The 14103-nt window shown below is 38.1% G+C and overlaps 1 protein-coding gene across 1 annotated transcript in view; it reads right to left on the bottom strand.

Moving 5' to 3' along the window:
• Positions 1-13833, bottom strand: part of unc5db (unc-5 netrin receptor Db) — a 107107-nt gene extending 93274 nt beyond the window's left edge. The window contains exons 1-2 of the mRNA XM_040154839.1: positions 13692-13833; positions 8236-8451 (exon numbers count right to left, since the gene is read on the bottom strand). Coding sequence (XP_040010773.1) covers positions 8236-8451; positions 13692-13833 — 358 coding nt within the window. The remainder of the gene's footprint in view (positions 1-8235; positions 8452-13691) is intronic.
• Between the last annotated feature and the right edge of the window lie 270 nt (positions 13834-14103).

Consider the following 14103-nt stretch of genomic DNA (forward strand, 5'->3'; position numbering starts at 1 on the left):
ATGGTCATACCAGACCAAGTAAAGCTGTAGCAGCAACATTCCTGAGTGTACTGAATAGAGCAAGGGTGTGTTTTACTGCTTACGAATTCAACTTTTCAACTGTGAGAGTAAAATGTTTAATTTTCTCATTTTTAAAGGTTCCAAAGTCGCACTTTAATTCTGCAATTAAAAATTTCAGATTTTACTTTGATGGTTTGTTAACGCAGAAGCCGCATGTTGAAGCCTTAAGGCAGAGCAAGCTTTTGGATTTTGAGTTTCTCACTCTTACTTGTCAAATCCACTGATCAGCTTCACTCCTGCTGGATGCTGGATGTTGATGTGGCATATGAAGTGAATTGGCGAATACCACCAAGTGAACTTTCCCTTGTACTTTTCATCTGCACACAGAACCGCAAATAATTGAAGCTCCAAGTTTCATTTTGCCATTATAAAGCTCACAACAATTTCACAGCACAGCAATCCCACTATAATGAACTTCCAGAAGTAATTAAAGCCTCCTTCCTGTGGAGGGACCTTCATGAATACAAGAAAGACGGCTTTCTCACAGCCTCTAATCACAGTGTCTTCCAGCCGAGGTGTCACATTGGCTTTGTTGCTTGCCAGAAATCCCTTCAGGAGGCCTCAGTCAGGTCCTCTAATCAACATGTTTCCACCTAACAAATACTAATGGGACTTAATTGGGATGGCACACCACTGCTTCCCTCAGACTTCAAATCATAACCTAGACCCGAAACGCATATCAGCATTAGTTGAACATGTATTAGTTGCAGAACTTGTAGAAATAGTATTCACACATTGTTTTAAGATTTCTAGCAGATCTAGTCTGAGTGGCCACGTATCCCCTCAGTGATTAGCCATGCCATGGTCCAAACATAGAATTACTTAATGCCCACTCATTTTAATATCTGAACATAAAAACAAAAATAAACAGTGAATTAAAAAAAACTGCAACAAGGAAGTGCAATTTAAATATGGACATGGCTTTCCAGCAGTTTGGTGGAACACCATATCCACAATTTTGGAAATGGCATTCGACCAAACTGAAAGAATCCTGCTTAGCCTGGCAAGATAGTCTTAAAAAATACAGGAAAGCCCTCTGTAATGCCAGAGCAACCTATTACTCATCTTTAAGAGAGGAAAATAAAAACAGCCTTAGGTTTCCTTTCAGCACTTTATCCACGCTGACAGATTCATAGCTCTATTGATCCATGTATTCATATAGCTCTCAGTATTAATGATTTCATGAGCTTCTTTAATAATGAAATTCAAACTCTAAGAGACAGAATTCATCACCTCCTGCCCTCAAGAAGCACCAATTAATCCTCAAACAAAGCAACCTTAGAAACAGCTGTAAAACCTGATATATATTTAGAAAACCTTTGCTAACTAACTTTAATAATTTCTTCATCTAAATCATCAACCTGTCTCTTAGACCTCATCCCAACTAGACTGCTTAAGGAAGGTTTACCCTTAGTTAGCACCTCTTTATTAGATATGATCAATCTGTCTTTATTAACAGGTTATGTTTCACAGTTCTTTAAAGTAGCTGTAATTAAACCTCTTCTTAAAAAGCCTGTTCTTGATCCAGGAGTCTTAGCCAACTATAGACCTATATCTAACCTTCCCTTTCTCTCTAAGATCCTTGAGAAAGTCACACAACTGATTGGCTGTCACCAATCTGTTGTAGGACTTTCTACATATCAGTAGCTTATTTTGAGTATTTCCAGTCAGGATTTAGAGTGCATCATAGCGCAGAGAAAGCACTGTTGAAAGTTACAAATGATCTTCTTATTGCATCGGACAAAGGACTTGTCTCTGTACTCGTCTTGTTAGATCTTAGTCCTGCATTTGACACTACTGACTATCATATCTTATTACAGAGGATGGAACTTTTAACTAGCATTAAAAGAACTGCTTTAAGCTGGTTTGAGTTCTATTTATCAGATCAATATCAGTTTGTACACGTTAACAATAAATCCTCCATATACGCAAAAGTTAGTCACAGAGTTCCACAAGGTTCTGTGCTTGGAACCCTTCTATTCACCTTATATATAAACTTCTTTTAGGCAATACTATTAGGAAACACTCCACAAACTTCAATTTTTTGCAGATGATACCCAACTGTACTTGTCAATGAAGCCTGGTGAAACCAGTCAGTTGGCTGAACTTGAAGTATGTATTAAATACATAAAGGCCTGGATGACCAGCAACTTTCTGCTTTTAAACTCTGACAAAACTGAAGTTATTGTACTTGGCCCCCAACACCTCAGAAACACATTATCTACTAATATAGTTACTCTAGATGTCATTGCCCTGGCCTCCAGCACCACTGAACTTTGATCAGGATGTGTCCTTTAACTCTCACATATAACAAACTTCAAGGGCTGCCTTTTTTTCACCTACTTAGCATTGCAAAAATCAGGCACATCTTTTCTCAAAAAGATGCAGAAAAAAATAGTCCATGCTTTTGTTACTTCTTGGCTGGATTATTGCAATTCCTTATTATCAGGCTGTGCCAACAAGTCTCTAAATACTGTCAAGCTGATCCAGAATGCTGCAGCAGAAGTTTTGACAGGAACTAGGAAAATAGATCATATTTCTCCTGTGTTATCCTCAGTACATTGGCTCCCTGTAAAATCCGGAAGAGAATTCAAAATCTTCCTCCTCACCTAAAAAGCCCTTAATAGTCAGGCACCATCATATCTGAAAGAGCTCATAGTACCTATTACCCCACTAGAACACTGCGATCCCAGGATGCAGGCTTACTAGTGGTTCCTAGTCTTCAAAAGTAGAATAGGAGGCAGATCCTTCAGTTATCAGGCTCCTCTGTTGTGAACAACATCTTCCAGTTTGGGTCCAGGAGGGAGACACCCTTTCCACGTTTAAGAGGAGGCTTAAAACCTTCCTTTTTGATAAAGTTTACAGTTAGGGCTGGCTCAGGCTTGGCTTGAACCACCACCTAATTATGCTGCTATAGGCCTAGACTGCTGGGGGACTTCCCATGATGCACCAAGCTCCTCTCTTCTCCTCTCCCTCTCCATCCATAAACATTCATATCCCATCAGTGCCTGTTACTAACTTGACTTCTTCTCTCTCCTGTAGTTTTGTGCTTCCTCGTCTCTCTTCTCTCACATTACTGTCAATTTTTGCAGGCACTTCTGCCCCTGGTGCTGCAGAGTCTTGATCTGTGACTGCAAACCACCTACTGCCCCCATGATCCTGCCCAATACCCACAGTTGCTATTATTATTGTTATTATTATTATTAGCCTTTTTATGAAAATTAATAGTTTTATTATTAAGCCCATTATTATAGTATACATCTCTATGCGGAAGCTGCATTGTGCTATGTTCTCTTTCCTCGTGCTATCCCTTTCTCTCACCCTCCCTCTCTCTCTCTCTCTCTCTCACTTTCTCTATATCTCTCAACCCAGCTGGTCGAGGCAGACAGCCACCCACCATGAGCCGGGTTCTGTTCAAGGTTTCTACTTGTTAAAGGGAGCTTTTCTTTGCCACTGTTGCAGAGTACTTGGTCGTGGGGGAACGTTGAGTCTCTGTAATTATTGTTATAAAGAGTAAGGTCTAGACCTGCTCTATATGAAAAGTGCCCCGAGATAACCTCTGTTATGATTTGACGCTATATAAATAAAATTGAATTGGAGTGAATTGAATTTAAGATGACAAAACATTATTAAAATCCCCACAACAGCATTTAGAGCAGAAGGAGATTTATTGAGGCTTCCCTTTAATTTTAGTAGCACAGTAACAACAGGCCAGTGAAGCAGGTGCTCTGCTGAGAAATATAAAAAGAGGAAAAGTCATGCTCAAGCCATACTAACTCTATTAATGCAAAAAAACTAATTTTGAAGGGGTACTCCACTCATTTAGAATTGCTTTAGAATTTAGGATCTTTTGGCAGGACAGTCTTGAATTTTGGACTTCAAACTACCAGTTAGGAACCACGGATTTAAAGAAATGATATGAAAACATTTTTGCCACTTACCACGAAAGATGAGATTCTTAACGTTAAAGTTAGAAAAGTCTGGGGTATTTCACCAGAGAGATTTCTGTCTGTGCCATTTTGAGTGTGGTCTGTTCACTGTTGTGAAGTGGGTGAGGCTCAATTGGATAAAGGTGTTCTGACAAATTTTTATGCACCAATCCGAGTTTAGCATTGTATCCTCTAAATTACATTTCTACACAACTAAACTGCAACAGCAAATAGTTTTTGTAGGAAACTGCATCTGGATTGGGTTTTCTATTAACATAATGAGGAGGTTGTTAATTTACTTATTTGGAAAGTCACAAAAATGTTGACACTGCACGCATCAGAAAAATGTTCACAGACAACGTATTTGTTTTCCACCAAAATATGCGATCTTCCATTACAAAAAAAACGTTCACAGTGACTTCAGACACAAAGTGTTTATTTAAATATAACCAAAACGACAATCTTCTCCTAACCTTAACTAAAGTGCTTTTGTTGCCTAAACCACTGACAGGACTCGGATGCGAAACTAGGTCTCTGGTGTCGCAGTCACTTTGTATACCCGCCATCTATCCCAACCACCAGCTGGCAATTCTCTGCAGTTAATAAATGTAGCGCTTCATTGATTAAAAAATTCGTTGCTTCTGAACATAATCCAGATTATCTTTCTTATAAAACATATTTGCTTTTGCAGTGTAGTTGAAAAGAAACACAGTTTCTCAGAGAAAGGGTTGATTATGATGACAGTTTTTGGGTTGCTTTGTAATGTTGCTAGAGTTTGCGTTTTAAAATCCCAATAAATTATTAAACTTTTTTTTTTTCTCTTTTTATCCCGAAGTTTAACTGTAATCATTACTTATTTAGTCATGAATCTTAAATGTTATAAAGAAATATATAAATTTAAAATCCCAGTTTTAAGGGATTTTAAACCTGATGAGTGCAGTTTGATATATAACCATTGGTGCCAAAGTGGACTTTTGACTTAAAAAACCAGCATCAATATTTGGCTTATAAGTGTCTCAGTATCATAATTTTTTTCATTTTTATGCTCCCTGTGTTCAATGAAACTCTCCACTCACTAATGAAATTCTTCCGGGCTAACCCCTTTAAGTCAGGGTGACCCTCTACTCACTGGTGAAGAACAATGAGGTAGCTGCCCTTAAACTAAATATTAATTAAAAACACAATTTAATAACTCAATAATCAAATGCGCTACAAACTTGCAGTTTTACTAGTTTCTATTTAGCTGCAGTCAGGGAGGGGGTGTAACACTATTTCAGAGTATATTTAATCATAACAGAAAAGCATCTGAGGATCATCCTATGCATTTGTGTGAGGGATGACTGATGAGAAACCAGCTGAAATTGTGCTGATGTGGTACAGTATAACCCTATCCATCTAGCACTGCAAGGAGCTTAAAATAAGCACATACTGCACATATTGCTTGACCCAGCTATGATTACTGGAGCTGCTCTGCCTTTGTTGGCTTTTAGGCTTAAACCATCTGAGGCCACACTGATATTCTTACTGAGGTCTGTTGGTCTGTTTGTTGAAGACTCAAGACCATCTACAAGCCGAATGATATCCTGCATTAATGCATGATGAAAGATTTTCCTGTGCTTTCAGTGAGAGAACAAAATCTTTCTGTCAAATACAGAGTGAAAGCCTGTGGCCAAACACTCTCCAAGGATACTGTTTCGTTAAATGACACTTGCCTGCTGCAAATGCTATTGTATTTTGCTGCTAAATTAAAATTGCTAAATTCTCACCTTGTTGTTGAAAGTCTGTGTTAAAAGAGAAAACAATTTCTCAATACAGAAGGAATAGAAACATGTTTCCTAATTGGCTTCAAGTGAAGAAACTGAGACAGATCCGTAACTAACAACAATTTTTCTCTTCATTAACATTTTAAAATTCATTGATAATTAATAAAATGACAAATTTAATGAAAAAGGTCCTTCACGAGTTCTGAAACCCATCTGAATATCTTTGAAGCACTATGTGCAAATACTCAAAGGTATTCTATTTTCAGGTTTCCAAAACGGATAATTGTACGGTATACGTATTATGTTTCCTTATATAAGAACATTACTATACCGTGTGCATCATAAAGCTGAAACACTGATCACAGTATCAAGTATATCATATCGGTTGGTTTCTTGAATTAATAAGCAAGAAGCAGAGAAACCTTTTTTTTTTTTCTTTTAACCAAAGTCAGAGTCATCAGTGTTGCTCTAAGACAAATCTTCACCCACCTTCATCCAAGCTGTATTCCAGTACGTGATAAGGTGAATATTTGACTCATTTAGACTCAGGGAGTAGTTTTGAAATCTTCTATATTCTTCCACTGACCCTTTGCTATGACAACTGTGCGTGGGTGACGGCTCAGAGAGACAGATTCCAAATTTACCAGAAACTGCAGTTCCAGCATACCCTGTATCTTTCCATTCATGGGCTTCTTCAAGATAAATGTTAAAGATCTGAATCCACATTTTTGGGGGATTAGAGAGAGTTTGCAGAGATAAGTGGGAATAAAGAAGTTGGTGTGTTTAAAGGCATTATTGGTAGATTTTGAACAGCAGTAGCACTATATGAAGTATTGTTTTGATGTTCGGGTCCTGGCTTTTTTTCTGGTACACATGCACAAGGACACACATGCATATGTACGTGTGTGGCACCATACACATCCTTGTGAATGGCTTTACACAATCCTACAGATCTACAAGTGGTGGCCAAACATGCAGCAACAAAGGCAGGGACGAGGAGGATTGCTAGCAAGCAAAAATGGATGTCAATAATCTGGGTTTCAGACTTTTAAGAAAAATCTGTTTTACAAAAAGTTTTATGAGGAAGGAAATGGATTCAGCAGGTTTGTTAGACATCAAGGATATACACAATGTGTTCTCGTGAGTTACATTGAATATATGAATAAATGAATATTATTTATATGAAAATTCCATAGAGCACCTTTGATTTCTTGACAAAGAAAATGCCCAACTGATTATACTGCATTTTACAAAGAGAACTATCCTCAGGTTGACTTTCCATTTTCCAAAGGACAGGCTTATGTCTAGGGGCGGATCTACCGGGGTTGTAGACCCACTCTGGGACAATCTAATTCAAAAACATATAAATATATAAATTAAAAAGGCTGGTAGGAAATTTACAAGAGGGAAACCCGATGTCTGAGTGCAAGTGAATGTAGCAAGTGATGATGCTCCCCATAGACTCCCGGGTACTACCCCTCCCCTAACAGGAGCTGTTTGTGACTTTGTGTCCATTTAACGGCAGTCGGCAGACCACACATTGAAGGAATGATGGAATACTTACTGTTCACCTATGATGAACATCTCCGTGTGTCCTCTCACAGGACTCACAGGTCCTGTGAGAGGACACAGGGTTGATTTCCCCCAGCTGCTGCTCGCTGTCCCTGCAGCGGGGAGCAGCTCCTGCTAGTATAAATACAGTACAGCTGAAGATTGATAGTAGTGGGGTTGTTTTGTTGAAGTGTGTTTTTTTTAATAGTAACTAGAGTTTGACTGTGTGAGGGACGGATTAAATGTTTTTTAATGCAAATTGCCTGCAGCTATCAACATATCTGAAGTTTCTCATTCTGCAGACAAACATGTTCAAATTTCAGATTAGTCATCCAAGTGCAACATACAAAAGCACCCAGTTTTAAAAAGCACTAAAATCAAAGAGCTACATTAGTCAGCAGTGCAGTGACAGTTCATTCAAAGCTCAGTGCGTGAGAGTTTGCACTTTCTCCACATTTTCAACTGAAGCTCAGAGATAAGGACTTGTGCTGTTTAAACAGCATTACTGGATAAATACTGGATATCTTTGATCAGTGGCAACACTAAAGGTGTGGCTTCGCTGAGTATAAGTGACACAATATGGTGAATATGGTGTGTGCGTGTGTGTGTGTGTATGTATGGCTTATGTTCAATGAAAAAAATGAAAAAAGCTATTTGGTATTTGGAAAAATGTTTGAAGATTTGGAAATGGAACAATTTACTCATGTGCCACAATACCGTAATATTTTTGAGTGAATATCTTCATTTAGGGGCTTTTCCAGGTGAATGTTCATATATTTGATTGTTTGCAATTAAACCAGCATATCTATTTATTTCTTCCACCCCTTAAAAGTCTCCATGAACATTTCTTTCGATCTGCCCCTGCTTATGTCACATGTAACCCAAATGTTATTTCAGCCAGTGGAATAACTGTTCACACAGCTTTATCTTACCGGTGTTGAGGTCCTTATACTCCTGGGAGAAGTGCTCGTTCTGGTGCACCCATTCTCCGTTGCATTTGAAGAAGATCTGCAAGGCGGGTGTGGCTCGACAGTGCAGCTTGATGGGGTTGCTCTTGACAATGTAGGCATCCTCCGGCTCCTGGATGAAGTGCGGCAGGGTGCCCTGCACTGAAGGTAGGGCGTCAGGCTGGGCATCACCCGTGGTACCTGCAAACCAAAACCATAGTTACTTCATCTTCCCACTATGTCTGTTTAAGAGCAATATTGAAAGGAACAGTAGGTAGACTAACCGAACAAAGACGAGGCAAGTCATTTTCAGTTGGATACACAATTTAGTGAAAAACACTTTCAAGTGCAACAACAGAAACTGCTTGCAATTTTAAAATTAATGCACAGTTTATAATGGTTTGAATTCCCAATTCGTCACAAGCTATCGTAACATATCGTAGAGAGGCAACATATACAACAAGTACAATTCGTCCCCAATTTAAGCAAAACTGTTCTCCTCAGAGCAATTTGCAGATGAATGAAATGAGAGCAAACCAAGTGGAGAGGAATTAAGAGGGGACTGATTGCCCAATTTGTGGCTGTGGAGACTGAATACATCTTATCTCAAACACAAGGCCCGGACTGTGGTCCACACAAAAAACAAAAACAGCCTTTGTGCAGCTGCCAACAAGCCACCATCTTCAACAACAATTCACAGCAGATTAACCCTTTTCCTTTCAGCTTGGTCAGAACCTGGCCCAGTTCATGACTACAGTTCATTGTGGCACTGGATCAATCTAATGATCGAATGCACAGTTTTGGAAACACCAGTCTGAGAGTTTGTGAAAGCATGACTTTGTGTAAGGGATTTTTTTGTTGTTTGACGGTAGGTCTCGGCCTCACATGGTGTCCTGTGATCACGTCCTCTGGGCACAGAGAGCTCCACCAGGCTTGGACAATAAGAAACAGGATGTTTGTGATCCTGCCATCCCCGGCATCCTTCTCAGAATTACACCTCAGTCCCATCAAGGCAGCTCCAGCTAAGCTATTCAGTGCTGTAAAAGCCCATGAAAGCTATTATACCCCACCATCAAATCCAATTCTGTTCCCTGAAATCGAATCGGCCGCCTCACCACCTCTCTCAATCAATGTTGTCCTTGTTAAATGGGTAAATGAATGGATGCAGGTGTAAAGAGAGGCCACACATAAAACAAACAGGTAGGAAAGGTGAATGAATGGAAAGAATATGCTGACATTACACACTGTTGGAAAGTCTTTTTCATATTGTTACCACATGCATTTCCTTTAGCTATTTGTACCACCTTTATACCCTGCATTCTGTGTGTTGAATACTTGGTGGAAAAATGGGTGAAAAGTAATAATGTAACCAAATACAAAAAAACATTACTCAAATATGAACAGATAATGGACTCGTATTTGGGTTTTTTCCTCCACTGTTGAGTGGTGGAATTTAACTAAGTAAATTTACTCAAGTACTGTTCTTCATTACAATTGTGAAGTACTTGTACTATAGTATTTCCTTTTTCTGCTTTGGTACACTTGTAGTCCACTACATTTCAGAGGAAAATGTTGTACTTTTCCTCCATTACATTTATTTGATAACTTATTAGTTACCTTTCAGATTCAGATTATCAAAACAAAATATAACCAAAAAATAAATAATGATGTATTATTTTTGGTTAAAATAAGACTTTATTGATCCCTGGGGGGAAATTCACAATCTTCCCAGCACTATAAAAGTAATTCAGTTTAACATTTGTGCATCGATAATTATAATGCAGTAATATATGTCTAAATGGGCCATAGAAGATCTGAGTATTTTTTTCATCACTGCCCCTGATACTCAATTGACACTATTTGACACAAATATCTCGTTACGTATTCACAAAGTCATTACTCAGTTAAATAAAAACACACAGATGCACAATCAGTGGTATCATTGGTATCATTGATATTTGAGGATAAATGAGGCTAGAACACATTTTTTTTAGAAATCAGAGAAAAAAGGTGTGCATTGGCTCTTCATGCTTCTTTAGTATTAAAGCAATCCAGTGACTGGTGTCTGTACAGTGTGAACAGGAACTGCTAGTAGCCAAAGCAGGATGACTTGTGTGGCTTGACAATAGACAAGAGGAGCAGACGTTAGGGACCGTCTTAAAAGAGCGAAATGGCCAATAGAAATGTTCAGTTCTGACTCCCACTATTTATTTCCTCCCAGACTGTTGATAGCTACACAGCTTTAATTAAAATTCAGTTTAGACTTCAAGTTTTCGATTCTTGAACGCAGGGTTTAAAACCAAATCATGCTTTATTATTTGATTAATTTAGGTACAAAATTAACATATGATGTTATTTTCTACATTTGCTTACCAGCTAAACCTAGAGTGCTTTCACACCTAATCTGTTTGGTTGGGTGCATTTTCCTGTTTAGTGCATTTCATTTGGGTTGGTGTCAAAGCTGTAAATTGAATTCTGTTGTGGACAAACAATAAAAGCAAACAACAAAACCTTGCAGTGTGAAAGCATAAAGGAACCAACCTAAGGACTGTGTGAGAGTAGATATGTGGTTTTAACATAAATTCAAAGGCGAAAACATTATTAAATCCATCTGCTAATCACAAACTGTATATAGTCAGTTATAGCCTATATCACAAAAAAATCATATGTACCCATGTTAAGACGCATGCGCGTCACCTTGTGAATGTGGGGATAATATTTTTTTCTCTTGATCCAGACCAAATGAACCGAATGTAAGGCGTGAAAGTGACCTATACATAAACGTATAAGGAGATGTAAATGGTGGACGAGATGATTTCTAACAATCCACTGTCTCCCTGTTGGAAGGAGTTGTGCACTACCTGAACAACACCTGTGCTTATGTAGCGCTGTCATACAGAATGTACAATTACGTCCTCAGATTCACAAGATCAGAGTAAAACTCGAGCATAACCAAAATGATCCTCATTCCCTAAAGACAAAAGAATCTTAGTTGTGCTGCATACATGTCTAAAAATGTTGTAACATTACTGGCTTTTGTAGTACTTTTATTTACAGTACATCCTCTGAATCAAATAGTCTCTTTCCTTTCTTTCTTTCTTTTCTTATTTGGGTTTTATTTTTTTTTTTACAAGGAAAAGATTATTATGGCATATAGTTATTTTCATCTTTAGGCACACTGTTGGATTTTCCAAGAGTGTAAGTACTTTGTCTAACCTGGTGCAACCAGTGCCTTGTCGACACGTATCCGTGAAAAACTATTTTCAAAGATCATTGCTGGTCTCCAGCAAACGTTGGAGGCGTTTTTCTTCCTAAAGAGCAACTTGCTGAGCACACATTAATTAGAAAGCCACACAGCTCTTACATGAGCTGCATATCACACGTTCATCTTTTTACTGCAGATATTAGGATCTGACTATTTCAGTAACTATAGCACCGGAAGTAGAATTTTATTTTTGCTATATAAACATACAGTATAATTGCAGTGCCTAGAAGTTATGTGGATAAACAATGACATTAATGCAGTTTCAACTAAACACTGAAAATTAAATTTACTTTTAAAAAACCCTGTGAACTGGAAGGATGAAGATTTAGGGGGTTGAATACGACAGCAGCCAAGAAGATAGCACTCACACAATGGTCCCTGGTTTTTTTTTTTTTTATGTTATCACTGACTGTATGTGATTTTTACATTTTAGAGGTCTTGATTCAGCTCTGGCAATAGATGGGTGACAGAATAATGGAGAAACATGAATAAATACATGCAGAAACATAATAAATGCATATGCTTCTATGCAGAGTAGTACTCAAGTACATACACAAATTTGTTGACAATATTTTAGTTTTATTCAGCTCTAGTCAAGTGTTCTGCTTGTATCATGGCATCACCAACATTAGTCATGTTTGACATTTATAATTAAGTTAATAAGGCATAAGTATGTTTAACAGCTGAATCGCTCTGTGTTAGGAAAACAAAACCTGAAACATACTGTAGCTTTCTTTTATTGGTTAACTCAACCAATATTGGTAGGCTACAAGCAATGATTATTTTCATCATCAATTAATCAGAAAATTATTTTCTATGATAATCAATTCATTCTTTCCTCTACAAAATGTCAAATAGTGGCAATGTCTATCACAATTTCCCAAAATCCAAGGTGATGTCTTCAACTTTCTTTTTTTTTTTCATCAATAATCAAAACCCAAAGAGATTTGGAGAAAACCAGCAAATGTCTTTAAGGGTTATTGAAATGCCCTACGGGATTATAACAGCCTCACAGGATCTTGTAGTGGCCATGAGATGATTAACAGGAAAAAAAAACAGAAAAAAAAATCTGCTGTATGTAAATCTGTTTTTTTGTTTGTTTGTTTGTTTTGTTTTACTTTTTTCCTCTTTTTTCCCACTGTCTCACTTGATAATTTGACTTCTTCTGCAAAGTCAGGTTTTGGTTGAATTAATCACATCCAGTAAATATTCTGTCAGTCAGAACTGCTGGTCAGATATCAGATAGCTTCAGAAATATAAATAAATGTATCACCCCTCTGTATATGGTGTCTGTAGAGTATGTTTCCCTGTGTATCACATTCTATAACCTAATCAACTATTTTCAATGAGTTCAAAAGCCCTGAGACTATTCTAAATCTCTACAATGACATCCACATTTTAAGCTTTCAAAAAAAACTTCAGATTTATATGTTAATTTCTACTATTATTATTTATATAAGACCTTCAAACCTCAGAGGATTACAGTATATTTGAAAAACAGGCTCCACCAGTAACCACTCTGATGGACAATTTTGTTTTATTAAAAATCTCTTTTTTCTTTAGTCCGTTAATTTCTAATAATGAATGTCAGAAACAGAAGCATGAATGCCAGTGCTGACTACGAATCAGGGAAACAGCTTTTATTGCTTTCAGAAATTTGTGTGGAAGCCAGCTAATAACACTCAAATTGTTCGACCATAGAGAAACATTGCTCGAACATTATTTAAAGCACTAACTCATTTAATGGTTAGGGAATGTAATCCTCCATCCAGCACCTTCCTCGCCACTGAGCATCCCTACTCTAATCAGCTAATTGCTGCTATGAAGAATAAAAATATTCTGACACTTCCGAGCCCAGACGAGGCTCTCCTTTCACGTTTTTTTTTCACGTTGTACAACAACTAATGATGCGCCATGTCCTTTCCTCTTAATGTTTAAACATTCAGCACATTCAAAGGTAGCAGATAATTGGAACAAGGTGACAATCCATGCTCCATAAACCAGGAGCTATGGCATTGGCTGCTCCACTCATGATGGAAGCTCATAAATATCACCCTTAATGAAGGAAATGACTGCGGCATCAATGAGTCACTTATTTCCTCATTATGCTGGTTAATTTTAACACTGTCTCTAAAATGCTCCCTCACCCTATTAGGTGTCAGTCGCAGGTTTCCACCTGACTTAACATGAGGCTCAGTGCACTGGACCTGCAGCTGATAAATGCCCTGGGTATCAATCTGCACGCAGGGACACAGAGAACATGCCGGCGGTACTGTCAGCTCAGGCTGGCTGACAAACCCTGGGAGCCAGGGGACCATTTTGAACAAAAACAGATTCCAAAAGTCTGAGACCACTTTGCCCTTAATGGGAAAGTGGCCAGACCCCACTGTATTCTTTAGGAAACAAGCTCCGCTAGTGGGCCCTAGAGGATGAATGTCTGTTACATCCCACAGTACAATCACCAAATCACTCCTTACTATGAGATTTGTTTTTGGGTTTTTTTGCTCCATTACAGCTGACATGTTGAAGTAGGGGTAAACAACCTTCACAGCTGATCAGAAACCGTATTTTACCTATTACAGGACTGG

The sequence above is a fragment of the Xiphias gladius genome, chromosome 19 (genome assembly GCF_016859285.1).
Source record: "Xiphias gladius isolate SHS-SW01 ecotype Sanya breed wild chromosome 19, ASM1685928v1, whole genome shotgun sequence".
In the NCBI taxonomy this organism is placed as follows: domain Eukaryota; kingdom Metazoa; phylum Chordata; class Actinopteri; order Istiophoriformes; family Xiphiidae; genus Xiphias; species Xiphias gladius.